General features: G+C 44.7%; 1 protein-coding gene across 5 annotated transcripts in view; it reads left to right on the forward strand.

The window, feature by feature from the left end:
• Positions 1–27,113, forward strand: part of LOC1280252 (uncharacterized) — a 107,686-nt gene that overhangs the window by 11,282 nt on the left and 69,291 nt on the right. For 4 of the 5 annotated variants that reach the window (XM_061661664.1, XM_061661661.1, XM_061661667.1 and 1 more), the window contains exon 2: positions 24,734–25,055. In XM_061661664.1, the coding sequence (XP_061517648.1) occupies positions 24,987–25,055 (69 nt within the window). In that variant the 5' untranslated portion in view covers positions 24,734–24,986. Of the gene's footprint in view, positions 1–24,471; positions 24,656–24,733; positions 25,056–27,113 lie in introns of all 5 variants that reach the window. The other variant, XM_061661668.1, reaches the window with a different exon arrangement.

Consider the following 27,113-nt stretch of genomic DNA (forward strand, 5'->3'; position numbering starts at 1 on the left):
TCACTGGTTTGACGCAATCGATGATTCCTGTGAAATGTCATTTTAATGTTTTTTGTTCAATTTGTTTCGTTACAGGTAAATTGAATCATTCCCGTGCGTCAGTGTCCAGTGAGCGTGAAAAACTCGTTAGACTCCCGGAAAATTTCCCCGGAAAAATAATTATAAAAAAAATAATACAAAAATCACTAAAAATTTGCCGATAGAGGGCGCCATGGAAGGGTGAGCGATGATTCGTTTGTTCGAGTTATATTGTCAAGATGATCGAGTGAGAACGGTGTATATATGGGTAACTGTGAGTACGTTTAATGAATCTGAATGAATCTTCGAAGTGATTCAATGACTCTGAATCTTAAAGTTTGAGATTAATTTTGAGAATCTTTATAGTCTTTGGAGGGTTGATTCGGATCACTCAAGATTCATAGTAAGGAATCATTACCGAAGACTATTAAAGCATAGGAGGAGTTAGGGAGCAATAGTTCGTTTACCCAATATGTTCTACTCTTTTCTGAACTGAATCGTGAACCTCTCATTGCAAGACATGCAACATGGCACTGACAGGCATAATTGTAGGCGCTAGCACATTCCACCACCTATTCCAATTTGACATTACTCTACTTGGTTTTTGCTTTCTTCGCTGACAATTGTCACGATGCGTTCTCAACATCGGTCATCAGCGTCTAAAGAACGGGCCCACAGAGCACACCCCCTGTCCCAAATCGGTGACACCTTCTCAGTCTCAGGCTGCGCTCTGGCACCAATCGAACACGACAACCGACTCGAACAAACCCATATAATCATATGGAGGTGCACTGTCAGACACAAACAAACAAACAAGACAAACATGTCAAATCCCATACATTTTTCATGTTCGATGTCGTGTTCGATTGGTGCTAGAGCGCCGGGTCAGTGTTCTCAGTCCGCCCGTTTGATTGGTCCACTGGGAAAGGAGGGTGTAAGAAAAACAGTGAGTGTGCCGTACAATTACCGTCAGCTCACGGCGCGCTCCATTCCCAAGCCTCCTCCCTTCCAATCAAACTTGCCGTGAAACTTGTCAGACACGGCTGATCCAATTGCAACTGCGTCGACAGTTCGCTTGACAAATCACCGTTCTGACCTTCCAGTTTTGTGTAGCGTGTAGAGTGTAGAATGTAAAAAAAAAACAACATGCTCAAGCTATGCTGAAGTTTGATGGCAGTTTTTCATCACCAACCACAGTCTTGGGCGACACGAGACTTGTCTTGTTAGGACGTCGCGCCGCACGAAAGCTTAATGTCCACACTGGATCCGTCCCAAAGCATAGTCTCGCCGGTGTCGTTGGTGCCGGCGTCGGCAAACATGAAAGGGACGCGCTGAAAAAGGGAAAACTTTTGCAAAGCACCAAAGTTTTGTGCACTTGTGTACCTTAATTTGTAATCTCCATGGACACTGTGAAGTGGCCGTCGCGTGTGCCCTACGTCCTAGGTGTAATGTTTGATTGCGTTTCTCGGCATCGCGGTACAAATTGATGAAGCATAATTATGTATCTACAGCCGACCCACAGATTTTTACCACAAATCGTCCGGTACAGTGATTGCAGTGTGAGTCTGTATGTGTGTGTGTGTAGCGTAGGACTCGGTTTTATAGAGCTCTAGGGGCTGAGTGACAGGGCAGGATTAACCTTCCATCAATCAGCTGTTCCTTGGACGGCATTCAATTAGCGGTGGCAGCGCTGGAATTGGAGCAACATCGAGGGAAAATGTGCTTCGGGTGGGCCGAGCAACGATCGAAGGACAGCGGAAGAATGCAAGCATCTGTCGAGGCCCTGTCCTGTCGTCACGCAAATTGCTCACGAGTACATGGTATGGAAGGTATGGATAAATTCTTCGGGACATGTAATCCTGATGTGTGGAGTTGTTGAAAACAAAATTGTTTTTGGGGAATGGTTTGTCCGTTGGAATGATTGAAAAATAGCTGAGCTGGTTCTAAGGTCATCTAGGGGTTTTGTTTTATATTATTGTTGTAGGTATTTAGGACTAAAAGATATCTAGTGTATTATAACTCAATGCTTCTATGTAACATCTGTTTATCAGACGCATTTTATTCTTGCATAGAATCATCTCAACGTTGAAGTGATGATCTTTGATATTCGAAAGATAACTTTGGAGTTTATTTTCTCGTCTCGCATCAACATCAAACTCAAAGTATTATTTTTACTATCCTGTTCCTTATCTGGAAATGTGGTATACAACATATCAACACGAATCATCTCTGGCTGTCCTAACATGTTAAACATGCCTCAGTTTAATCATCGCTCCATTGAATCGCTCACTCATCAATCATACGGCATGTTGAACAAAGCACAAAAATGCTATCCACATTTCATCCAGTTTCGCTGAACTCATGATCAGAATGAGAAATGATTCGGCTTGTCGAAATCATTCCGGCCGTTGTCGGCGAACCTCTTTTTTCGTGTGCTCAGTTGACTCTTTCCTCAGCCGATTCATCTACAACGACACATCGCAGCAGACATACCGCTACCGTGTATTGTGTTCTTGGTGGGGCACGTCATTAGCAAACCTAATGAGTGAAAGTAATGCCATTTGTCATCGGGCATGTTGTACACACACACACACAGTAGCGGAGCACAATCCTCATAAAAGGGTCTATTTGTGTGCTCCAGTGTTTACAACTTGCAATAGACAGAAAGAGAGAGAGAGAGAATGCAGTGTGGTGTTGGTGATGGCGCAGCTGATGTGTTCATTGTTGCCATCTAATGCTATTGTTTATTGTCGTCATGGTGGTGCTGTTGTGCGGTACAGATCCGGTGGCTCACCGTCAATATTGTTTGCCTCGCGGACAATGTGCTTCACTGACACATACACATGTACCCAAACACACGTGGAAACACATTTGATAGTCAACGATCATCGAATCGCGCCCAGCAGCATAGCGATTTCCGTTCCAAGTGGGTGATGATGAGGCGTTAATAGAAGCGCGCGGTGGCTCAGTTACGGTACGTTTGAGGAATTATGCGTCAAACCGGCGGCATGCTCGTGGCTCGTCGAATATCTTCTCCGGTTGGTTGCCAATCGTGGGAAAACTGAGCGTATGATGCGACTTGGCAAAGATGGCGATGCTGTGCTGTGTTCGGTGGTGTTGTTCGGTTCTAACAGCTCCCACGTGGGCAATCGAATAAAAGCCGGTGCTGCTGTAATGCCGGCTTAAGCTTTTAGCCAAACTTTAGCTCGAGTACATTAAAGGGCGAAGTAAGCACCGTGTGGCAAGAGTTTAGGGACTAGAGTAACTGTGAATTTTTTCAAATGTAATGAATCTTTGCCATCCTAAGCTCGGGTTTTGATTCAATCGCTCGAAATTATGTGCGTAGTTGCACCCTTTTTTGAACCATTGAAATTACAAACAGCTTTTGTTGAAGGTTCTTTTTCATGGAACCTTCAGTGCCACCATGGTGGACAGCATCAAGAGCAGCATAAATATGTATTTAAACATCAAAGCAAACCTGCGCGGCATCGAAAAGAATACTTCCGAAACCACAAAATGAACCCAAAATTAACCATTTGTCACTAATGACAGGCCGGAAGGGAAATGCTGCCAGCCACTAGTCACGATGTCCGCTTGTCTTGAGAGTGCAAAAAGCCACGGTTTTTGGGGGGTGTAGCTTTAGAATGGAGTACCTTTACCGTTAAGGTGGTATGTACAGAAGGAAGATCCGTAACCAGCAGTTCTTCGCAGGGAGAACAGATTGCTGGGGCTGACTCAACCCTCAACAGCCGTTTTTCCACGAGCATGGAATTTACATCTTGACACGATTTATTACGCGTCGCACTGCCCTCGCTGTTGCTCCAGTGTAATGAGCCATGTGTGGTGGTGGAGTCTGTGGAGTACACTAGGTGCAAGTGTCTTTATAATTACCCAGCGGTCGGGTCGGGTGATCTCTACAGCAAATGATGCACTCTCGCACTCGGGTGAAATCATTGAATCATTCTTTCGAGCGAAAGAGAGCTTGGAATTGTTGCAACTTTACGATGCAATCCGGACGTAACTTTACATTTAATTTCTCAATATGCATACTAAGCTCGCGAGTGGCTTTTGCGCTAACACTGCTCAGGTGCAGCACAATGTTGAGCTCTCGAGAATGTGTGGTGCATGTAAAACAATGCGTTTTGCCGTATGCTGCTCTGGTGAGAGTAATATCATCTCTTACAATTCAGCTCATCACGAGTGTGTGATCATTACCATAACCCTGTGTGAATGCTCAATGTGGATATATGGATGCCTCGTGCAGCATCATCATTATGCTGCGATACGGTGTAGGCCTCGCTGTGTGCGTGCCTGTCGTTTTATTGCAGCTGTTGAAGGGAAAAGTCAACTCACCTGTCCGCCGTGTTTGTGGCATGCGGTAAAAATTCGTCCATTGTTTATTTGCTGATTTTTTATTGCCTAACGGGAGAATTGTTGCAACAATTGAACTAGTAAATTGCTTAATTATTCGAGACAATATTATTTTGCATAATGGGCGCCATCGTTATGTCGATCCAATTCGCTTCAAAATTGATGTATTTTCTCTTAGCTTTTCTCCATATACTTAAATCTATGTTGTTTTGCAACATGTCGCTGGCAAATATGTCAATAATTTATCTATTTTCGAAATACCCAACTTGTGCCCACCTTTTGACATTTTTGCATTCCCGACCCGATAAACGTGTAACGCGACCATTGTTTCTCGTGTTTGCTGCTCCTTCTCCATCTCTGCATTATACCTTTTGCATTTAAAAATTCTTTTCTGGCATTCGATTTTTTGCTAGCTTGCTTGCTCGCTGTTGGTCGGTTGCTTGCTACCGAACCGACTGAACTAGAGCGCTCAGCCGGCGGTGGTGAACTTGCTCAACCGAGGCGCAGAGAGCAGTTCACAATATCGCTGCTCCTATATACCCCCATCGGGGGTAGGTGACCTTCTTGGCCCGGGCCGCGTGGAGATTGGTTACGTGGCGCACTTTCCGCACCGTTGTCGGTCCGAACAGGCGAACAAATTCTTGAAATATTTCCCATGGTCTCGGGCGTAAAACCTCTCGGGTGGTGGTTCTTGTTCTTTCGGTTTCGGTTTTCGGTGCGGATTTGTGTCGGGGTTTTTTGAGCAAATCACAGAGGCACACAGAGAGATGGAATGGATTTACCTGGTAAATGTGGTTGTTAGCTTTTTGCACCGGTTGCTGCCGCTTCTGATCTGGCTGATTTCTGCGCTCTTCGATTTGCGCGTTGCGCAATGTTGTTTGCAAGCCGGTGGTTAGGGTATCCGAATGGAATTCTGGTGTTTCTTTCGAACCTTGTCCGGATACTTTTTTTATTGGATATCTGTTATGAAAGAATGTGAATCTGTCGGTAGACAGTGGCGTGTTTAAGAAACACAGGACAACAGTATTGAATGTTGATTGGGTTAAGAAGGAAAACATAAAACTATTAATAGGAATTATAAAGCCTTTCTGATTCGCTATCTGCCAGACGTTTGTGACGGCTCAAAAAATGTGGTAATTGGTAGCAATAGCTGGTGGTCGGAACATCTGGGCTATAGCAGGGCTAGACCGGACGTTCCGTTCAACGACAATTATTGCTCATTATAGGCTTCTTTCCGTGCATTACCTTACCTACGTGGTGCATACAGTGATAGAAGTTGCTATAAGCGCACATGTATTTCGAAGATTTTGATGTCTGTTGTCTCAAACGTCAAAATTTTGGCACCAATTATTTGCTAATAAGGTTCCTGAATAAGTCGGACGGAAATTTTCTTGATAATTAGTTTTTTGAAAGTACATCAAAATCGACCAAAGATTTGGTGGAAAATTAAGGTGCACTTATAACAATTTCCTGCACTATATCAGCCTCTAAAAAGGTAGAATAACTCAAAAGTGTCGATATTACAAATGTGGAATTTATACCTTTCTTCAACCTGATTTGTTTGTCCAAGTTGTAACACCTTCACGCAGCAGTTTTGCCTCATCGAAACGAAGCGTCCGAGCGACCGAGTCCCAATTTGACGAACCAGTGACGAAACGCACACCTTCATCAAACGGCAAGCAAAACGCCCCAAGAACGGCCACGGCAGTAACTGCCTGCCCCGGATCGCTGAGGGCTGTGTACCGCGCATATAAATTAAGATAAATTATCTAATTAACCACTCACTGCACGGCGGCGGCGGCTGCTTGCTTGGTGTGCTGGTGTTGGTTTGTGCCGCTGTGTTAATCCGCGGCCGCGAAGATGACGCTACTCTTACTTGCACCGTCGTCTGCATCCGCGTTAAAATTGGCTGCGCAGTGAAACAGGAAGCCAAGAGTCGTTGGAATGGGCATCTGCAGCTCCCCGGAGGAATTTCACACACCCGATTCCGTCTGCCAGCGGTAGTGCACACGATGCACTCGGATGGGGGGATTTTGGTTGGTGCATCGGCGGCGCGCGATGGTGTGATAATGAACGATTACCCGCTGGATTGAGTTTAATTTGTTTCGCGCGACCATTTTCACGCGCGCTGCACCTCTCACCAGACGAAAGTGACGAAAGCGCGAGGCGTCGGATTTACTACAATTGCATGATCTGTAGGTTGCTCTGTGTGTATTGGAAGCATGCAAGGGTACTGCTAATGAGACGCACATACACGTCTCGGGTAACGTCTCCATAGGCTCAGTGCACAGTTTAAATAAGATCTCTTTGCCCGTTCGCGATCTGTGTCTGTTTGGCGCACAGGCTGTGGAGTATTATTCAAGCGCCAAAACGCAACGCGCTTACCGGCAGACAAACCTCACGGAGTGATGCAGTTTCCCCCCTGGCTTTGGTTGATTTGTGGAGGAAATCGGTGTCTATGAGGGCACGTTAATCTCGGTGTTAGTTATGTTGTCTCTCGTAGTTTCGGTGGTAATCCCTGGGCAAACATAACAGAGTGTGTTTCAACACTGGCCTGCTGGGAAACGATGATGTTGTCGACGTTACTGGACGAGGGGCTTTACGTTCTCGCCAATTATTTCAGCGCCAATTTGTGGCTGGAGCAGGTGCGTGTTGGGTAACTACGAGTGCTTCAATAAGAAAAAAAGATGTTTAATTTGTTTGTGATTCTCCATAATGCGAATGTTTTCATGATGAAAAACTTCTGTACAAATCATAAAAATCAAATAAAAAGAAGATAATCCTTATCTTACAGGAGAACAATCTAATAATAAGACGTGATTGTTTCCAACGGTTCAAGAACCGTGACAACAAATTCGAAACAACAGCCATAAAATTAAATACCAGCTCGTTCCCTCTGCTTGATCCGATCGATCTGATTAGATGTTGGCATTTTCGTCGCTGTTTTATGACCTCCCTAAAAACAATCAGACTTTGGCCTATGGTTACACCCGCATGTCGTGAATGTCTAAATATCCCCCAATCCCGCACGGGGCATCCCCAGAAAAACGATTGTGTTTCCAAATGTTTATCCTATTTGGTTCGGTTGGATCACAAATTAAATAAAGATTCCAATCGATGTTTGCGTTCGTGTCCGTATCGCTTCCCAGCGTTACACCCTGTGCCCCATTAAGAACATTCCATCCGATTAGTAGGGAAAATGCCAACCGTACCGTATCGAACCACGTGGAAATTCAAGAGCAATATGCTAGTTTGGATGGGTAAGGAAATTGTGAGACTAAAACGAAACTTGAATCGTTTTACCGGCTTGAGTCGTACTAGACACACTGCCGGGTTTTCTTCGCTCACCCGTTTATCTCGTAGTCCCACAGACGGGAAAGTCCGGAAATAAGAAACTTTTCTCCGACTTCGGTACGCACTGAAGTTTTTTTTCTACTGCCTGGTGGTCTGACTTGGTCGGTTTGCGGACAGTAAGGGGATTGTCTTTGCTCGCGGGCCCATGAAGCAAAGAATGGGTCGTGCCCTGTTTTTTTGTTTTGGTTTCTTTGCTGCATCCCACGTGTTGGCAGCTTCTTCCGCATTGCTCAGCACATTACGAGCTGAGATGTTGCACCGTGCGCACTGCAATCTGTGGAAGTTGATTGCATCCGTTGTCTCCCGGGAAGTGACACGGGAAACCCGGGGGAAAGTTTGATAAGAAGTTAAAATTAAAATAACTGCCCCCGTTTACTTGCTAGTTTGCACAGTCATTCTGGAGGCTTGGCGAAGGAGGCTTAACTTTAACTAGGTTGAAGAAGGTTTTAGATTGGATTTTTATGTCCATAATTAGTTCTATCCTTTAGAAAAAGCAAATTAACTTCATCCATGAATACTTCTGAGTGAAAAATGCTCTCCAACTAAAGATTTGCCTCTTAAAGCTTCAAGATTTTCCCGTTTTCTACTCAATTTTTCCACCGTTTTGCTGTAATTCTATGCCACCACTTAGCGCCTCCCAATTCCCTCACACCCAGCGCAGTCATTCACCCAAAGTGCACGCTCCTACGTGCAATTTATCTTCCCTTGTGTTCCGTTTTGCTACAGGTTTTTGCAAAATATGATCCTACCCAATGGAACGCAATGTGGTCCTCTGGATCACCACCTTCACCAACGCCATTTTGTGGCTCTCTTCGGAGTCGTTAAACGTTCACTGGCCGTTGGATGTCTGTCCGAACTCGAGCTGGGCAATATGGATGGTTCGTCTGCCCGGGGGAGTGTGATCCGACAGCCAATATAAAAAGGCTAGCCAGCATCATCTCCCAATGCCATTATCACTTTGGAGAGCAGTGGTGGGTTTTTTTTTGTATTTTCCCACAAACATTGAGAACGCGGACGATGGTTGCCGGTCGTTTCTCCATATCCTTTTGAATGTTTGATGGTGTAGCAGCAGCAGCAGCATTTGAAGCTCCAATTTATTGTGTCGGGAAAAGCCTGGACCTCGGGACCATATTTCCTACCTCTACTTTTGTAACAAACCAATTAGATATATTGCACAGATCATATCTTGGAATATTTCACCAGGAACAAGTAGCTCTCCTGTGTACGCGGGGCTCTACAAGGAAACAGCAGCCACACTCGTAAACCTTCGAATTTGAAATTTCCGCTCCATTTTATGAGCAATGAAGAGGAGACGAGCTTGTGCACTTCTATTGCAGCTCTCGTCCGGGTTAGAAGGTGCAGTCAGCATTGTGTGGCCTTCTGTGTCCTTCACCGTGCATAGAGCTCAACAAAAAAAACGAACTGTAGTGTTACTTGAAATTGAAATAAATCCTTCCGTAACCGAGTGCACGAAAACCACCCGGGAAGATATTCTGTTGCGCTTTTCCATGTGTGCCGTACCTTCGTTCACTAACCAGATCAGCAACCCAACCGTATGCTAGTCAGCTCAGCGTTAGCACCGAAGAATCACACAATCTGACATCCTGTGAGGGAGAAAACCCGGTGGTTTGTTAGAGGCCTGACGGGGCTCCATAAGTTATTCATTACGCCGTGAGGTTGCTCTTCTCGAAGTCGTCTTCTACTTTGCAGCCTCAAGATCCAGCAACCTGTTGTTGTTGCTGTTGAGCCACCGACCGTCAGAATAGGTGTCTACGTGTGTGTGTGTGTGTGTATGTGATTGTTGCCTTCTTTGTACATCACTGCACCACATGATTGCACCCTTGTTTCCTTCACTAAACTCTGAGCCATGCAAGAGGTGGCAACGAAAAGCGGATGAGAAGTTCAGTTGCGATTTCCTGAGCACTACCACCACCTCGGAACTCGGTGGCGTACACCTCGGCGGATTTTTTTTATACACACCACGTGCTGTATGTTGTACACTGGCCGAGAGTCGTCTGCAGCACCAACGGATGCTCGCCTGCCGACTCGTCGACATGGTCCCGCGGCAAATGATTCTAAATTTATCAACCTGCTGCCGCGCGCATACTTCCACCGCAGCAACTGTTTGCGGGAAGAAGGTGGCAACTCTGTGGTGGCCATCGTTGGGTGGGATGCATTTTATGCTCCACATTTTTTTCGCCTTCCCTTTGTTTCGTTTCACGTGCATCGTCTACGTTGACGTCTAGCACGATTCGTTTTTGTCGGACGTGTTTGCATGCGGTGCGAATCTTGGCCGGCCAAACTTTGCAATACTATGACACTACTCCCCGTGTGATCATATGCTCTTTTCATCTGTATTATTGCACCCGGCTATTGTGGAAATTGGCCTACATAAACACAACTTTATCTCTCGTGCTCTATAGTGTAGATCTTCCGCAGTATCCCGATTTGGGATGGTGGCAGAGATTGCGAAATGAATCGTGTGCCTCTTAGTGGAAATTAAAACATCATCGATACAGACGGCTTTCCTGTGTGGGTGGGTGTCGTCTGTCCGACCACCGAAATACTGTGGAGGTGCTTATGCCCCACACGTGCTGTTGTTTTAGAGATTAGCATGTTTAGATACTGCGAACGACGGAAGAAGCTGTGTGCATCGAGATTGAGGCCACAGCCACACACATGCCCGGTCGTGTCGTTGGTGCATTGCGACGGATCTCTTATCTTTAATGCCTTGCTCTCTCTCTCTCTCTGTCTCGCTGTGTGGTGATTCTGCAGTCCCAGGTCTACTCTACAGGGAAATACAGTGCTGCCGCCTTCCGTTTACCCCCGCTTGGAGAATGATTTTGAATCATCGAAGCTATTTTTGGCGGCCAATTTCCGCCGGCGTTTTTTTATATTATGTGCACTGTGACTGGTGACGGATTTTTGAGTGCAACACAACTCTTTACTGTCTCGCGATCGGTTGGCTCGGCGGTGAAGGACTTCTTGTGCCCTTCTTCTTGTCTTATAATAAACCTCTCGGTGGGAAGGTTTTCTCTTTCAGGTCACGAATGATATAATTTTACGCAACGTTATCACTCGATTCGTGCTCGCTGCAACTACACAAACGGTCGCCCGTGTCAACCTTCGAGACACAGCGGCTCTTTTTGCGATGTGCCATAACTCGAACGGTTTCCGCTCCCTCGGGGTGACCCGATGCGAAGTTGAATAAATATTCAAAGTGACAGAGCGTTCCTTTTTTGTATGATTTTTGGTTTGTTTTTGCTACTTTCTTAGCAACAACGCTTTGGGAACAGTACTCGCCTCTCGAACGCGCGCGCGTCTAGACACTGTGGCGGACGACGGCAGCATGGCAGTTGGTTTTGTTGCAAAAAGGGAAATCCACCAAAAATGGCTTCTTTGCCAAACGATACAGCAGCGGCGGCGGCGGTGTGGGGTGTGTCTTCTATTGCTGCAATAAGACAAACGCTCTGTGCCGGAAGCCATTATGCCTCTTCAACCACATTGGCTCTACTACGATTTGTGTGTTCTGATTCGTGGAGCGAAAAAAAACGAAATCACAATTCTTGAATGAGGTTAGAACCATTGAAAGAAGCACGCTGACCTAAGTGAAGCATAAAAAGCGTTTGAGTTTAGTTTTTGCGGGACGATGATGTTCTGTTGTTGTTGGATATAAAACTGGATCAATGTTTGGGGTAATTTATAAACGAACGCTATTCAAGAAATTCCCAACGCTCCATTTTATGTGTGATGTGATATTGCGATTTATTTCAACTGCTGTAACTAGTTTAATAGACACCATTTTTACAATTATTGTTGTTAAGCACAAAATTGGTATCAAAGTTATTAAAACTGAAAATGTTCTTTCAATAATTAAAAATGAAAAGAACGTTATTGACTTCGAAAGGAAATTAGAGCCGCTGTAAACCAAATAGCGCCTCCTAGAGCTAGACCAATCTTCCCTAACCGTGTAAATACATTCGAGTCGTTTTCTTTGCAAATGTTTTATTTTTCTCCCATCTCTTTCGGTTCCCATTTCTCGCACGGCGATGAAAATCCAATTTCGAACTGTATGTTTTACTTCCATTTGATCGTCGATCGTTGTCCTCTACACCTCTTCGTGATGCGAAAAATGTGCTCACGGTCCGATGGGTATCGGAAGTTGGTGTGCCTTAGATCTTTCCTTTTTCGGTTAACCAAACACGGGGGAGATAAACATTCTCAGCCGGCAACTCTGCGGAGGGCGTGCAATCGGTTCTCGGCGAGCAGAAATGCAGCAGCATATGCTCTGGAGCGCTACAGGAAAACGCTGGAAGACACGTCGCTGGCGCGGTGAATTGCTTTTTCTCGACCGCTCATAACCGCGGTCTTCATTTGATGGGAAGCTCGTACGAATCGAACTCGTTTCGGAATGATGATGGTGGTGGTGGTACTCCTTCATAACCGGGTTGATAGTTTTGCTTCGTCCGCGTCACCACTGCTAGGGCAGTGACCCACTCCCCTGCCAACGCCTTCGAAACATATCGTTTGCCCGGTGATCAAAGACGATGATGATGGAGTTTATGAACCGCATCATTATTATGATTGTTTTATATCAATTCGATGCAGTCGGCGCTTCATCTTGAGGGAGGGCTATGGAGTCACATTTTGGGGCGTTCTTGGCTGCCTATCCGACAGGGCAACGAACGTTGGCAATGTTGGCACATTTTTGGTCGTGAAAAAATAATTGGATACAAGCATAGAATCGAAAAACTATCGCACAAATTTACGAATATTGACTCACGTAGTTCCTTTTTGGAGGAACGAAAGGAATGAAAATAGAAACACAAATTTTCTCTCTCCGGTTGAGACGGGGAAAAAACCGCAAAGAAGCCATTGAACTCGCGACTGTCTTTGCCGGACAGAAACATTAGAAGAGCAGCACTTCAACTTCCCACCAACGAATTGAACTTCACGTGCCGTAACCACACCGTGTTTGTGTCAGCATGTGTGTGTGTGTGTGTTACGTCTGTTAAATGGGTTGTAATTTAATTTAGCTTCAAATGGTCGGTTTCCCGTTTTTCCATTCCGATACATTCGCAAGTAGCAGCAGCAACAACAGGCTCGGGCGTTTCTAATGTGTTGCTAGTTTTTCATTCCCTCTCTTACGAACACGAGTACAAATCGGTGTACGACTACTGTAGAATTGCTTTACAGTTTGGGTTTTTTTTCGTTCTTTTGGCTAGAATTTTCGTTCACAAGTCTTCTCGAGCTCAGCCAAACTCGGTTGGTAGAAGATACTGCGTACACCAATGATTTTAATGTCAACGTACCCCAGTCCCTGGGTCGTTGATGTGTATGTGTTTTTCGGTGGCACAGGAATGCGCTGCTTTAATTCCAAATTCCATCCACCACTGGGTAGCTTAAGACACGTCGCCGCTTGCGAGTTATTGTTTGGTGGGATATCGTAAGGCGGATCTAGATGGTGTGATCAACGCTGTTTAGGAGTGAATGGGAGGGTTTTTGGTAGTGCACGATCACGCGTAAAATCCGTCATGCGTAAAATTAAAATGCAGAAGCTACTTTGGTGGTTGCTGAAGAGTTTGGGAGAAATTTTTCAATTTTTTTTGTCATAAGAAATAATTTTGGAGTTTCAAGAGCAATTGCATTTTTTATGCTTAATTTCACGTTTACCTTAATTTGCTGAGGCATTGCACGTAATGGTTTCAATACATGGTATCGCCAATGTTCACAAATCATTTGCATATTGATACTATGAGGTGTGTACACCTCCCTAAAACACACACTGCTCAAATAAGGGGAACCGTGCCCTAAACGATTTCCTTTAGCAAACAATATTTTATCAAAAAACAGGAGTGGCTTCCGATAGTGCTGCATCAACCAACGGCACCGAGGACCAATTTTCCATTAGTGCACCAAATAACTAAAAAAAACAGCGTTATATCCTTCCTGTACATGCCATCACTCCCTGTCTAAAAGTCGTTCCGATATGATTCGTCCAGTCAAATGCCGAGTCGGCGGTTAGAATCCTCCAGGAAGTTATATTAATCACACCCCCTCGTTCAACACTGCTAACACCCGTGGACGTGTGGGGAGTTTCTACGCCAGTGCACGCGACTACCGGTTCGGGCAATTTGTTAATTAAAAAAACGAGAAAAACCCGCACAACTAAAGCAGTTTACTGACCAGGTAATGCCGGAACTAAATCAGACCCGTGCCGCATCAGGATGGTGTGGTGATAGTTCGAAATAATGTTCTACACGAGGACCGGTATATGGGGCTTCTTCGGTAATGGGGTCGGGTACCTTCATGCCCCGCGAGAAAGAGACAGCACACGTCGGCAATGTCTGAGGCTATTAGTACCCTTAAGCTGATAGCGTTTTGAGAGTTCTATGTTCGTCGTTTCCTTAATTACGTTTGAAACATAAGGTGGTACATAGGGATAGTGTGTGAGGGTAGTTATTGTTTTCTGTGTTCTCCTCTATATGAGTATTAGCTGACAGTTGATGGGTCTTATGTTGGGGCTGTAAATGATGTTTACAATTTTATTGTGAGTAATTGAATTTGGTGGTGTAACGACCTAGAAGAGACATTCAAACGTGTTTACTCTGTGTTGAATCACTCATTCATACTTCGTTAGAAATGTTCCATTGGATACTTGAGCGCTTGATTTGACGCGTCCTAGAGTGTGCTAAACCGGGCACTTGGTATGACGCCATGGAGAAACGTATTTCAAGTGCGTGAACATTGCCAACTTAAATGTGTAACAGGATAGTAACAATTCACCAAAAATAGCCTTTAATAACAGAAGAAAGGGACTGACTGTCTGCTAGTCAAAGCGTCAAAGCGTTTATTTTATTATTTATTTTTAACTTATGCACTTATTCCTCAATGGAGAGATCATCAGTCAGAAGTTAATGTTAAAAAAAAACCACAGTAATTAATAAAGAATAGCAACCGCATAGTTTTGCAGCTTTGATGAAGATATAGTACTGGCAGCTTTCTCATTCCATATCTTACCTTTTATGGTTCATTATCTTTCCGCACCTAATTGATGATTAGTTTCGGTTTGAGACTCATCGGTCAAGAGGGATATGGTATCATCTCCAGGAGAAAATCATAAACCCATCATACCATGTGTGGAAAACGTGTCCAGCAGTTTTTATTTATGACTTGTCAGAGATCTTCCCCCTTCAATTCACCTCATTCGTGTGGCGAATTTCTATCGTTTCAAGCGTTTCAAGCCAGCCTCACACTGACGACACGGACACACGACCGGACAGGCGAATAATTAATTCCGAAAGATATGGCAACGAAACACTCTCGGTGGCTTGGATCCACTTCGTAAATAAAGGTTCCTTGCCTGGTGTTTGGTATCATATTTGCGACCGGCTAGAAAAACGCAACATCTACCACGCTACCGTTCGATAGCCGGTTTTGGCGTTCCCCGAACAACAACGGTAGAGTCATTTGAAATTTAGATTAGAAAACCGATGCAACTCGTCGGACGGTTGTATTGGTTTGATTGAACCACAGTGTGCCACACCAATCCGCGCCAGTGCGCGCTGTTCAACAAGTTCCGTTTCGTAAATTCGCATAAATTTGTTGTCGTTGCTTTTTCTATGCTGCCTAGAACGAGTGGCGGAGGCACGCAGGGGGAATCATGTGACCTAGTAACGGAAGCGTAATTTGGACTGTATGGCCTTTCGACATATTATATGAGGGTTGTGACGGGGGGGAGTATCGAAGTCATGCGGTTGCTAAATGACATTACGCCTTTTGATCGCGTGAGCATGTATCGTACGGGCATTCCATTCTCGCGGTGGCTACCAGCGGAAAGGTTTTCTGTTCATCATTATGATGGTTCACTGTTGATCTGCGGAATTATCTCTGCACGATTTGCCTGGCTGTTGTGAAGTGTTTCAAGGCAAAATGAGGGAAGTCTCGAAAAAAAACATCCTCCAAGCACAATAAGCACATGGATGGAAGGGACGCGTTCGTCGCTTGCGTACGCTTATCTTGTTGATGTTTCTCGTTTCGCTTAACGATATGCTCAACCGACAAAACCGCCAGCGTACGCGTTCTGCCCAAGTATGGACAAATGTCCGTGTTGCACAAGAAAAATAACCACTTGTGAGCAGCACTGCGAGAGCCCTTGAGTGAGCAGCAATTCGTAAACTACGCCGGGTTCGGAATTGAAGGATGTCGTAATCATAACCTCTCCCCCCCGGTTCCGAAGCGCACCACACATCGTCATGTGCCTATGCTAACAGTGAAACCATCGAGCGATTATTAAATAAATAAATAACATACCATGCTCCATTCAACCATCCTTCTGGTGTGTGTTTCTGTGCGACCTTGATCTGGCTTGTTGTGGAGCAAACGTACAAACACATTTTGTTCTCGTTCCTATTCCGACAACCTCGTACGAATGGCTCAAGCATTTTAAACCATTGAGGATAATCCACACGTCCAGGGATAGCAGGTGGCGCCAGTTGGTGCCTATGCACCTTCGCGTTAATGTCTGGCTGTCTAATCAGCACCAAGAAGGACATCCAACAGTCCACAGTCGCTATTGTTCTTGCGTCTTTCAGCAATGCATATGTACGGTTTGTGAGCGCCTGATGCTGGAGACAGGGCGGAGAAGATTTATGCTATAATTTGTGCTACATGCACGCCTTTCCTTTTGCTTTCATATGTGCCTTGCTCCTTTCGTTTTCAACAAAACAATGTTGTACGCGGGCGCCGTCCAATTCGTTATGCGTCTGGTGACACACTTCTGTCGTATGAAGCGGCCCGGTTCGGTATCGTCGTTTTGCGAGAGTCAGTTTGCTTGCCGTTGGTGTTGCACATGAAGGCAGAGGTAATAAATATTATCCGCCCATCGATTTTCCACTCGATCACCTCCTTGGGTTTTGGTTGGGATCCAGGCTCTAGAGAGCTGGAGAGCATGGTTAGACAAAAATCTGCACATCGACAACTTTTGGCTTGTATTATCTCCGGCGATGCAGCGGCGCACAGCTGTATCGAACTTTTATTTTGAGGACCAAAAACTGTTTCATTCTTGCATGCTTTGGGCGACAAATTTTCCTACTCCATAGCACCGAACGTTCGGACTCAATACAAAAGACTATAACCTCCTTTTTTCGGTATGCAAATAACGAGTGTTTCGATTTTTGTGTTTTACCATGCAAAAAAATATATTGCAAGTCATAAATATTAATTCCCGAATGACGTCCCGCAAGACTAGCACGGTCCTCCTCCCTTTTTGGTTTGCAGTTTCCGCTCGGGGTGGTCATGAATATTTTGGTGTGGCGTAGGAAAAAATGTTGCCATAGCAACTCGGAACAATTTTCTCACTTTGTGTCGGGGATCGTGTGATGTCGTAGTGATGGCGGAACCCCCGAGGGCATCACGTTTCCTCCCAGTTCCACGCTTTGTGTGGTTGCTTCTAATGATCGGAGGGAAACACAATCCCGAAACACTAAACCTTTTGCCGATACAATGTTATATAATTTGCACACTGTGCGACGGTGAGCTTTACTCGTAGGAGATTCCTAGGTGGGGAGATGATAACGTCACGAAGACTTGGTTTTTTTCTTTAGTTGAGGAGGTCTAGCGGTGAATAGACGAAGCTAATCTGGTGAAACATTACACTACTGTGAGAATATAAATTTCCAGTCGGATTAGTGTCTCCCAACGCTGCAGATATGAGGTTCCAGCTGCTGAGAAGCATTTTGAAGTTGCCTAGAATGTGATGTAATGCTAGGCAGACATCATGTTGATAAACTTGAAACGGAACCAGTTTTTTGGCTCAACATGTTAACGATAAATACAAACTAAATGATTTGCTAATGTGTCAAACGATCAGTGATATTTCGCTTTCCCTTGAACCTTACACACGGTTAATAGAGAAGAAGATAACTGAAATCCAAAAGCTTCCGGCATCGACGTACAAACGTTTGCCACCGTGTGTTTAGGTACCTCTTAGCGTACAGGAAACGCGTACGGATATCTATTACCACTTTGACCACAGCTGTACCGCTAGTCGTACGCAAATTCGTCGTAACGCCACCAAAAGCGTTCGTGATCTTCCAGAAATAGAAACACACGGAGAGATCTTTCCTTTCACTATTGCGTGCGTGCGTGCAGTGCGTTAAATTGAAATGTATCCCAAAGCCTGGGTGGCTGGATCGATTGAATATCGTTTTGAAGCAAACGGTTCGTTAGCGGGAAGCTGAAGAGATCTGTCTTCTACTGGTGCGTCGTGCGGTTACTTCCTTCATTCTTCACACATCCCTTCGTAACGGCAGCAACTGCAGTCGCATCTTGTCTATAAGAGTTGCATGAAAGAAGGCATCAATTTCACGGTTCCGTAGGTTTTACATACTTTCACTCTCTTGTCCATTTCCGCGTGTGTGTGTCTGTTCCGGAAGCTGAAACGTTTAAGTCTTCTCCCGTATTTGTTCTCAACACTGTTGGGTCTTTCCTGAACCATTTTCTTGGCGACTTTCAGGTAGTTGGCTGGATACCAAGTCTTAGACTTTGACCGATCGATTCGGGTTCGAGTCTCATTGTCGGAAGCTCAGAAGGTGCCCACCTTTAATTACCACTAACTGTCGTGTTGTCAGTCCTTGTGGACAAAATAAATCTCGAACTTAATGATGGGCCGAACAGACTTAATGGTATCTTCGTCTGTGTGGAGTTACCGGCACCTTTTCCACGGAACACCCTGGACGTGTCTGGAGGTTCAGTTTTCCCTTTCGGGCTTTTGTATGCAAATGAATGGCCGTGTCGGGTAGAAAACAAACTTTCTCAAACTTCAAAACCCCATTTGCACAGTGGCACCTAGCTAGATGGGTCCCATCCCCCTGGGGGGGTAGTAGATTACCTCTGATGTCTACAGCTCGTTAAAGCCTGGTACCGATAGCTAGATCGGACCACTTTTGCACCCGTTAAGGTCTGGTCCGGTTTGTTTGGAAGCTTTTCTGAAGTAGCACTTGCTGGGCCGAACTGAACTGTCAGCCGGAACTTCCAAACGCTCGTTGCAATAGACATTAACAAACAATCACCCGGCCGGAGTTGGTACGCTTTTAGAGACTCCCCGGCACGATGTCGGCCGTCCCAAATGGGCTGACAAACGATAATGAAGACGTAAGGATTTTCGGTTCGGGTACCTCTCTTTTGTCGCGATCTCGTGATCGCAAGTGAGTTTTAATGTAACATTGTTGTCCACACGGATGTGCGATCGTTATGTGACCGAAACGGAGGGAAATTTCGGAGTTGTGCGTTGCCATTTTGCACCCTTTCGGTGTGATTACTTCCCTTGTCCAGGGGTGTTACTTAATGGAAACCTATGCATCTTCGCAACGATTTTCAACCATGTTTCGGTTGTCCATCTCGATATTCCACGGTGGTGACGCGCAACCGCGCGGTATCAATCGGATGTATATTTCACGTCCATTTCACTCGCTTAATGTCTTATTTAGCTTGGCGCTTTTCGGACATCTGACCGGTCCATCGGGTCCGTGGGCATTTGGTCGGAAAGGAGGAAGATGCTTTTGTTTTGGCCCATCGATCCATGGCGTTGCTGTAACACGTCCGCGGGACAATCGCGACATGAATCTTCTTTTCTTTTCATTTTTTGAATGGAGGAAGCAAGTGAAAGCGGGCTCGCTTCTTACAGATTTGTTTTATTTTTACTTCCAACTTTTAATAAGACAGCATCCAACACTCGTACGCTTTTGTGCTTCTCCAAACGGCTGGTTACGTTTGCTTCCAATTTTTGACCAGAGCTCTATTAGCTATTTTTCGCTGAGCGGGCAGCAGCACCGTAAAGCTTTTAAAGTATTTCAATTTCCTTCCATCCGTTTACTTCGTTTGCCGTCATATTTTCGCCAAATCTAATCCGACGCGTTAAACCCTAAACAATAATCACGCACCAAGAGCCGAGCTTTCGAGCACTTGGCGGCGAAACCTTGGGAATGGAATGGAGGTATGAAACGTACCCCAGAAGGTCGTTGGATTAAAACTTCCTTTGTGGCAGCATATTGCATTGATGGAGAAGAGAAAATCATAGCGTCTTCATCTCCAAAAAAAAAACAGCATCGAAAAGGAAATGACGTTTTCATCCCCGGGTTGGAAGACCCGTGTTGCGCAACCCGACAGATGACCAAGATAACCAATTGGGGGGTGAATTTATCCAAACCCATATAAGAGAGAAACTTGCAAAACGCGAAATTATGCAAAAATTGAGGAGCGAGTAGGGGCTTTTTCTTTTTTTTTTTTGCTCTCTCGGGAAGGATTTGATTTTTGGGCGGATGATTTTCCATCTGCAATGCGGTAAGCGCTTTTGTAGCATCGAAGTTGTAATGAGCGATGAGACGCTAAAAAGGGAGAAAACAGATCAGGAAATCGCTGTCGCGCGTTTGTGGAGGAGAAACTTTATGAAAAATGGGCCGACCTCTTTGCTGGACGAGGGTTCAAGAAGAGTTTGCCTTTTTTATGTCTGGTTATGACGTATAATTCAAATGTGTAGTTTGTGAAGATATTTTTCTATAAAACATCGAAGATAATTACATTATACATTGGGTATTGTGCTTGTTTCTACAAAGCAGCAGTCAATCATTCAGCCATACCTACTTCTTGGTCTATATGTAGCTCTTGAAACAGGCTATTTGTGCTTAAATACGGAAGCCAGACGTGCAATGTTTGGCGCCACTGATGTTTTTTTTGTTACTATGTTTGAGTATAGCAAAGCCAGGCCAAGTAATTACGACTCTGGCGAGCAGCCGGGTTTGGTAAAGAATTCGTTCCCCTTCCGCACCATGATTGATAGAGCTAATGATGCTGACGTTAACACTTGTTTCATTTAGCGATCCTTCTTGCGAGCATGATGAATGATAGAGGAAGTGTGCAAGTTAGCTTTGGCATTCAAGTTGTAAGCTTTTGGGTGTTGTTTATTCAAGTTTATCTCAGATCTATATCCTATTCTGAGATATAATTACAAATTTGCAAAAATGTAGAGAATTGCATCCATTACAACTAACGCCATCTTCAGACGGGAGATACCCTTCTGAGTCATCCAGCAGTGGACGACGAACGGTGTACGATGCGCTTCGCATTATTCCATCCAATCAACTGATCCATTAAACTCGGAAGTTTCCCGTGATCGATGGCGTGCATTACCATTTATGTGCATCGTTTCTCGCCCATTTGTGCGAAAGATTAATCCGAGTTTATTTGTTGCCGGGTCGGTAGTCCCTAGCTCAAAGAAACGATTCAATTGCTGGGTTGGTGCACCCAACGGGTGTGTACACATAAAGGACAATAAATATTATTGCGTCTTAATGCAATTACCCGTCGGTGGATGTTGATTGATTTGTTTGTCGGCCGGTTGGTTATGGTTGGAGAACGAACTCCAGGCAAGAAGGTATATTCTACCGGAGCGATTTGTTCTAGACACAAGCGATTAGTGTTAGAGTAGCTGGTTCAAGCAGACACGCTGGTTCAGTCTGGTGTGCATTGGTTGGAACATCTTTAAGCTCAAGAGTCCGATAGTGTGTATGAACAGATCTAGATGACAACATTGTATGAGCTCGTTTGGACGTCTTTAAAGTGCTTTAAGAAACCATAAACCTGTAACAATTTAATGGCCACAGTCTTCCTTCCCCAGCGAGACGCTCGCAAGACATAAAGCGACATCAATTAATATCCATTTAAGGCGCAACAGAGCTAATCGCCCCCTGACAGCTGCACTGTTTATTCTTGGTCAAATTGTTTGCCACAAAAGAATGGTTATAAAAACGGAAACGGCAATCGAATGTATTTATTTGTACGAGCAGCATTAACGCTCGCGTACTTGTTCCCGTTTTGTGGCCAAACAAACCGATGCCGTTTACCGTAAGCCTCCAACTGCAACTGGCGTTGTCAGGCTCTCGTCGTTCAGGACCCCGTTCCTTTCCCTTATCGTATGTCCGCTGTCGCTGCATCAACATTTGCACAAACAACGCATGCAGTTGAACTGCACATTCAAACTGGTGTGTTTATGTGTGTTGGGGTGTATTCGTGAACCCAAAAGCAATCGAACATGCGGAGCCCGGGAGGACGGGGACTGGCTTATCGTGCGCGCGCGCGCGCCTGTAAAGAAAACGGGTTTGGGTTGTACTGCGGCGGCACTCGCGTGGCCGCTCTAGGTGTGACCTTGGGGTATCTTTTCGCTCGCAGTTAACGGAATCGACCGCAACCAGCTGGCAGATGGTGTGTGTGTGTGTGTGTGTGGTGTAAGGTGCATGTTCTTACGTGCAAGGTGGTTGGCCCACGGCGCATATACCCTGCCCTTTTCCAAGCGATGATAAAAATAATGACGCACCAACCCGGTTTTGATCGTTCGTCTCTTCCTGACTTGGGGGTTCTGTGAATACGGGAAATGGAACCTGCTGCTGTTGCTGTTATCGCGTCGTAACTGGGCTCTTCCGTAGTTCACCCACCAAGTCACTAACCTTTGATCGAGGAACGGCATTTGGTAGTGTCTCGATGGCGTATTTTATGGTGGTTGTTTGAAAGGGATGTTGCCGTTGTGACGAAATAGAAAAAAAAATCGCTTTTTGGTTCGCATTTTTTATCTGATACTGTTAAGACGAAGAAGTTTACATCGATTCAAGGAAGGATTAATGTGTTCTCTGTAATCTTAAAACATCGCTGCTATCAAGAATTTCTTTGAAGTGTGTGTAACCAGCAAAATTGGGGCAATAAAGCTGCTTGGGTAATAAGGAAGAGATTCCTTTAGATATGTTGCGTTTGCGTAACGCATCAGATTTGAGTCACAGAAACATAAAAAAGGAGTTACCGCTTTATCTACAGCTCCACACACAAAAAAAAAACAAGGAACCCTCTAACGGGTGTGCTAATGCGCTCCACCCCTCCCAAACAAACCATTCATGGGCATCAACCTTAAATCCTCAATGCCATAACTGGGCCCCATTTACGGAATGGTGTTTCATAAATTCTTGTCCAGCTGTCAACGACAAGCATGCGAAGATGTCTGTTTATTTGCACAATTCCTTTCCGGAGCGCTATTGACCATGGAAGGTTTACGAAAAGCATAAGAAAGGAGTAGGGGTTCTCTGTTTTTTATGTGTCTCCCTGCTCAAGACTGCTATCAAATGATGAAGGTTCACCATTTTCTAAGGACCACTCCACCATTTTTGCTGCCCCAAAAGAATACCAACAGCAAACAACCGACGTCAATAGAAAGTCATCTCAAGGTCACGGAAGATGGTCCGAAGACGCCCATACCCCGGTGCAAAAGAAAGCACACAAAGCACAGACATGAGAAGAAAAAAACAATCTTTATCCGATCTCGGTTTATTTCGATAACTTTCTTCGCTTTTTCTTCCTCTCTGCTTTCTTTTGGGTAGGTCAGTACATTCAATGTCGAAAGCTCTCTTGCACTGGGTGAATTCGAAGGTGCCTCAAGGCACCAAAATCCGACCGGCTTGATTGCGTAGCAATCAGATTACATTCCTCTTCAGTGATTTAATCGGACATCGTTTCGTTGGAGATTGAAATTTCAAGCATCGAATCATTCTGATTGACGCCGGAATGTGGAACATTTAACACCACTGTTTTTTTCTATGTGGGATTTGTTCAATTTGGAAATTTGGGTGATGGCTTTGCTGTGACGGTAATTTATTTAACTCGTGTAGATAATCTTGTGAACACGTGTCTCAAACTCGATGTACTCCATAAACTACATCAAAAAAGATTCATCTTCAGATAAGAGCTGTATCTAAGTGTAATCACATCAGGGTAACCTCCCGAGTGTTAATATGTCAGTTCTCCACGTCCTACGTAATCTTCAAGTTCCAGTACCTCCAATGATTGTTTGTGTACGTCGCTTTTTTGCACCGTTTTCGGTAGGACCCACTGCGCGAGTTCGCCTCTTTATTGGCAGTTCATAATTCGCGATTGACCTTTTTTCTTTTACAACTCTTTCGATCGTTCCGGCAAAGTAGGCAGCCGATTGCGAAATCATTCGTGTGGTTTGGTGCGAAATAAAAAAATCACTCTTTTTTTACTTTCGTTCAACGCCCATGAATTGGTCATCCACTAAACAAACACAACCAGACGATCTGGAGGCAAAACGACGCTTAGAAGATAAATTGGCTGCCAAATGTTGATTCTTGCCTGTGGCCTGGCCCCCTTTGCGTTGATGCGTTGGAACGAGAAAATCTTTCGAGATTTGTTTAGGTTCGAAGGACCAAAACCGGTTTACCGAAGATTGAAGCGACGCCGGAAACGATCTCGTGTTTGTTTTTAATGCCACCGCCAATAAGATTTAGGCGGCAGTACACACGCAGCTTTCTCAAGTCTTCGTCCATTCTAGTGGCATCGTCATCTCGTTATGCACCTTCCACCCTCCCCCGTACTTTCATGATCGTGGATGATCGTTTGTGTTATTTCCACTTTTGTCGTTTTGTTTTTGTTTCCGTTTTGCGTGCGTTCACGACGATCATCATCCTGCCCTGTGCCTCCCTCTGATCGATGGGAAATTGATTATAAAAAGCATCCGCAAGCAATATTGCGTTTGGGGTTTTATTCGTGTTTTGTCTGTTGTGTGTGTGTGCCTGCCGCGCACGAAACTTGATCTAATTAAGACGTATCACATCCGGCCGATCGTTAAGTAATGTGTGTTTAACCTTTTACTCCGCTTCCTTTCCGTTTCAGATGTTCCAGAGTGCATTTTCTTTGCGATTGTTGATGGTGGTGTGGTGATGTGGTGGCGGCAACAGTCTTTGCTGCTTAAGATAAATCCATAACCGTAACTGATGTTGAAGATAGTGGAGTGAAATGGTTCAAGTGAAAACCGACAATCAAGAAATGCGATGTTGTGTGTTTGTGTTTATCGAAAGTAATTTATGAGTGCTGCAACGAGTGGTTGATTAAAGTTTGATATTAATTTGTATATTTATTCGTTTTATTTCATTAGGTTTTTATTATTATTACGCATAAAAGTGTCACAGTTTGATTGGTGATCGTGTAACATCGTGTGTGTTAGTGAAAAGCAATAACAACAGGCTAAAAAAAACCGGTGCCCGTTTGCGCAACATGTGCTGACAAAACATCGTGTGTTGTGTGTGAACCGTACTTAAAAGGCAGCCCGCTCGCATGCTCTCTTGCTGCTGCTGCTGCTCTCTTCGCTTCGCTTGCCCGTGTGCCGTCGGCAGAGAGTGTGACCGAAAATGAATGAAGTCGTCATCCGAGCGCCCTCTCTGAAGCGGGGAAAGAACTACGAAGGCTTGAACAACAGGGTAAGTGTCTCGGCTAAGCGTGTTGTATTCGTAACACAACTGTTCGTAGAACAGTTGTTTGTGTCTTGGCTAAGGCTGCGCATACAATGTGCGCAAACAATTTGATGTAATGATTTTCACTGCACTGCAATGTAATACAGTTTAACTATGTTGTAAATTATTTTTAAAATAAGTTTGAAATGTAATTCAATGCTTACGACTGAGCCTTTTAGATATTTTCAGTTTTAAAATGCCATTTACTACAGTTTGTTCTTCTTATTCTTCTTCTTCTTTGGCTCAACAACCGTTGTCGGTCAAGGCCTGCATATACCCCTTGTGGGGTTGGCTTTCAGTGACTAATGGTTTACCTCCAATAGCAGGATAGTCAGGTCCCATACGTATGGCTGCACGGTCCATTTGGGGCTTGAACCCATGACGGACATGTTGTTAAGTCCTGCGAGTAGCCACAAAACCGGCTAAACTACAGTTTATTAGAGATTAAATGTTTTTGTTCAATTTTTCTTCTTGCAAAACATATTCTACCTCCAGAATAAAACCAAATGTGGTCTGCTTTATAGCCTACCCAATAGATAATGTTCTCTATATCTCCTTTGCAGTTATATCCATGTTCTGCTAACAGTTATCATAAATTTGCCCCATAAATCCTTTGCCAAATACATCCCTCCGAACTCCTCTCAACCACCTTGCATCTCCCGATGTTTTAAATTTCCCTGCTTTTGTGTGTGCGCGGTTACGAAACCTTCCCAAACGACCTTGACGATGTACTTCTTCGTTATGTTTCGTTTGGAGCCAAAGGTGCGGGTATCATTTGGAGCGCAGTTTTGCCAGCAGTATTTGCCGGTGAATGAATAACCTGTTTCGAGAACCATCCAATTTGGCAAGGGAATTCGGACCCTGTTACAAAAGAAGAATGAAACCAACGCCCACCAGCATTCCGGGCTTTTTCGCGTTTCCCATGCCGGTGGGCGTCAATTTCTTTCCGATGACAAAGTGCGAAGAAACATTCATAGCAGCATAGGCTGTCCATGTGTGATGCGAAATCGTTATCTGTATGTTTTATAAATGGTTCGATTGTGAGCATGATTTATATGTTTATTTCGCGGGATGGTGAGGATAAAAGTCAAAATCTATGCAAAATGGTCAAAATATATTGAAATCTTGTGTACACAATCATTTAAATAAAGATTTCCGCTTGAAATTTCACTTGCGATAGGTTTCTATAATTGCATATTATAATGAAACCTTGCAAATGGATCGCAATTGCGGATGCTTCAAAGGTTAATCTATAATTTATTTATCAAAATGCTCCTGCAGCAATATAATGTAATAGCAGTCCCCGTATGCGATACGTAGGCTTGTAGGGAGACCTCAAAAACCCCACCCTCAAGCCTCGCTACAGCAAAAAAGGGAAAGTATTCCATCATCCTTCGCGAACGGAACCGATCGATCCCCGTTATTACGTGCTGGTGGTGTCGAATGCCAATATGCTTCCACGGGGTGTCTCTCTTTCGCTCGGTCTTTCCCTCCGTTCCACCCATCCGTTACATCCGGTGAGTGCGGCGGGGTCGGGAGGTGCCCAGCAGCAATCATCAGCTGATCATGAGAGATGATAATGACGGTTGAAAAATAAAAAATAAGGTGCATGTAGCGCGAGTGCTCTCACAAAAATGTTTCGTTCGGTCTAGTGTGTTGGACCAGGACGTCGATCGTTTTGCAATTGTGGAGGGGCTTTTTAGAGCTGCAGACACGCAACCCTAAACGAGGGGGGGAAGAAAGAAGGCATAACCACAAGGGTATTCGAGTATGATTGAACGGTTTTGTGTAGGGCGCTCTTCGGGGACTCACAACCGATCGGCTCTTTCGGAGAACAGCGATCGAGGGCTTTTCCCCACCATAGGGAAAAATGTAAACCCTTTCGTGATGAAAAAAAAATGAACAGACCCCGGTAACAGGCGACCCCTTTTTTGTGTGCCGCCGGAGGGTTTTTTACGTTTCGGTTGAGGAATCCGATAACGCCACGGTCCGATCAAACTGCGATCCATTTGGTACGGCGGCCCC

Source organism: Anopheles gambiae, chromosome 3, assembly GCF_943734735.2.
Source record: "Anopheles gambiae chromosome 3, idAnoGambNW_F1_1, whole genome shotgun sequence".
NCBI classification, from domain to species: domain Eukaryota; kingdom Metazoa; phylum Arthropoda; class Insecta; order Diptera; family Culicidae; genus Anopheles; species Anopheles gambiae.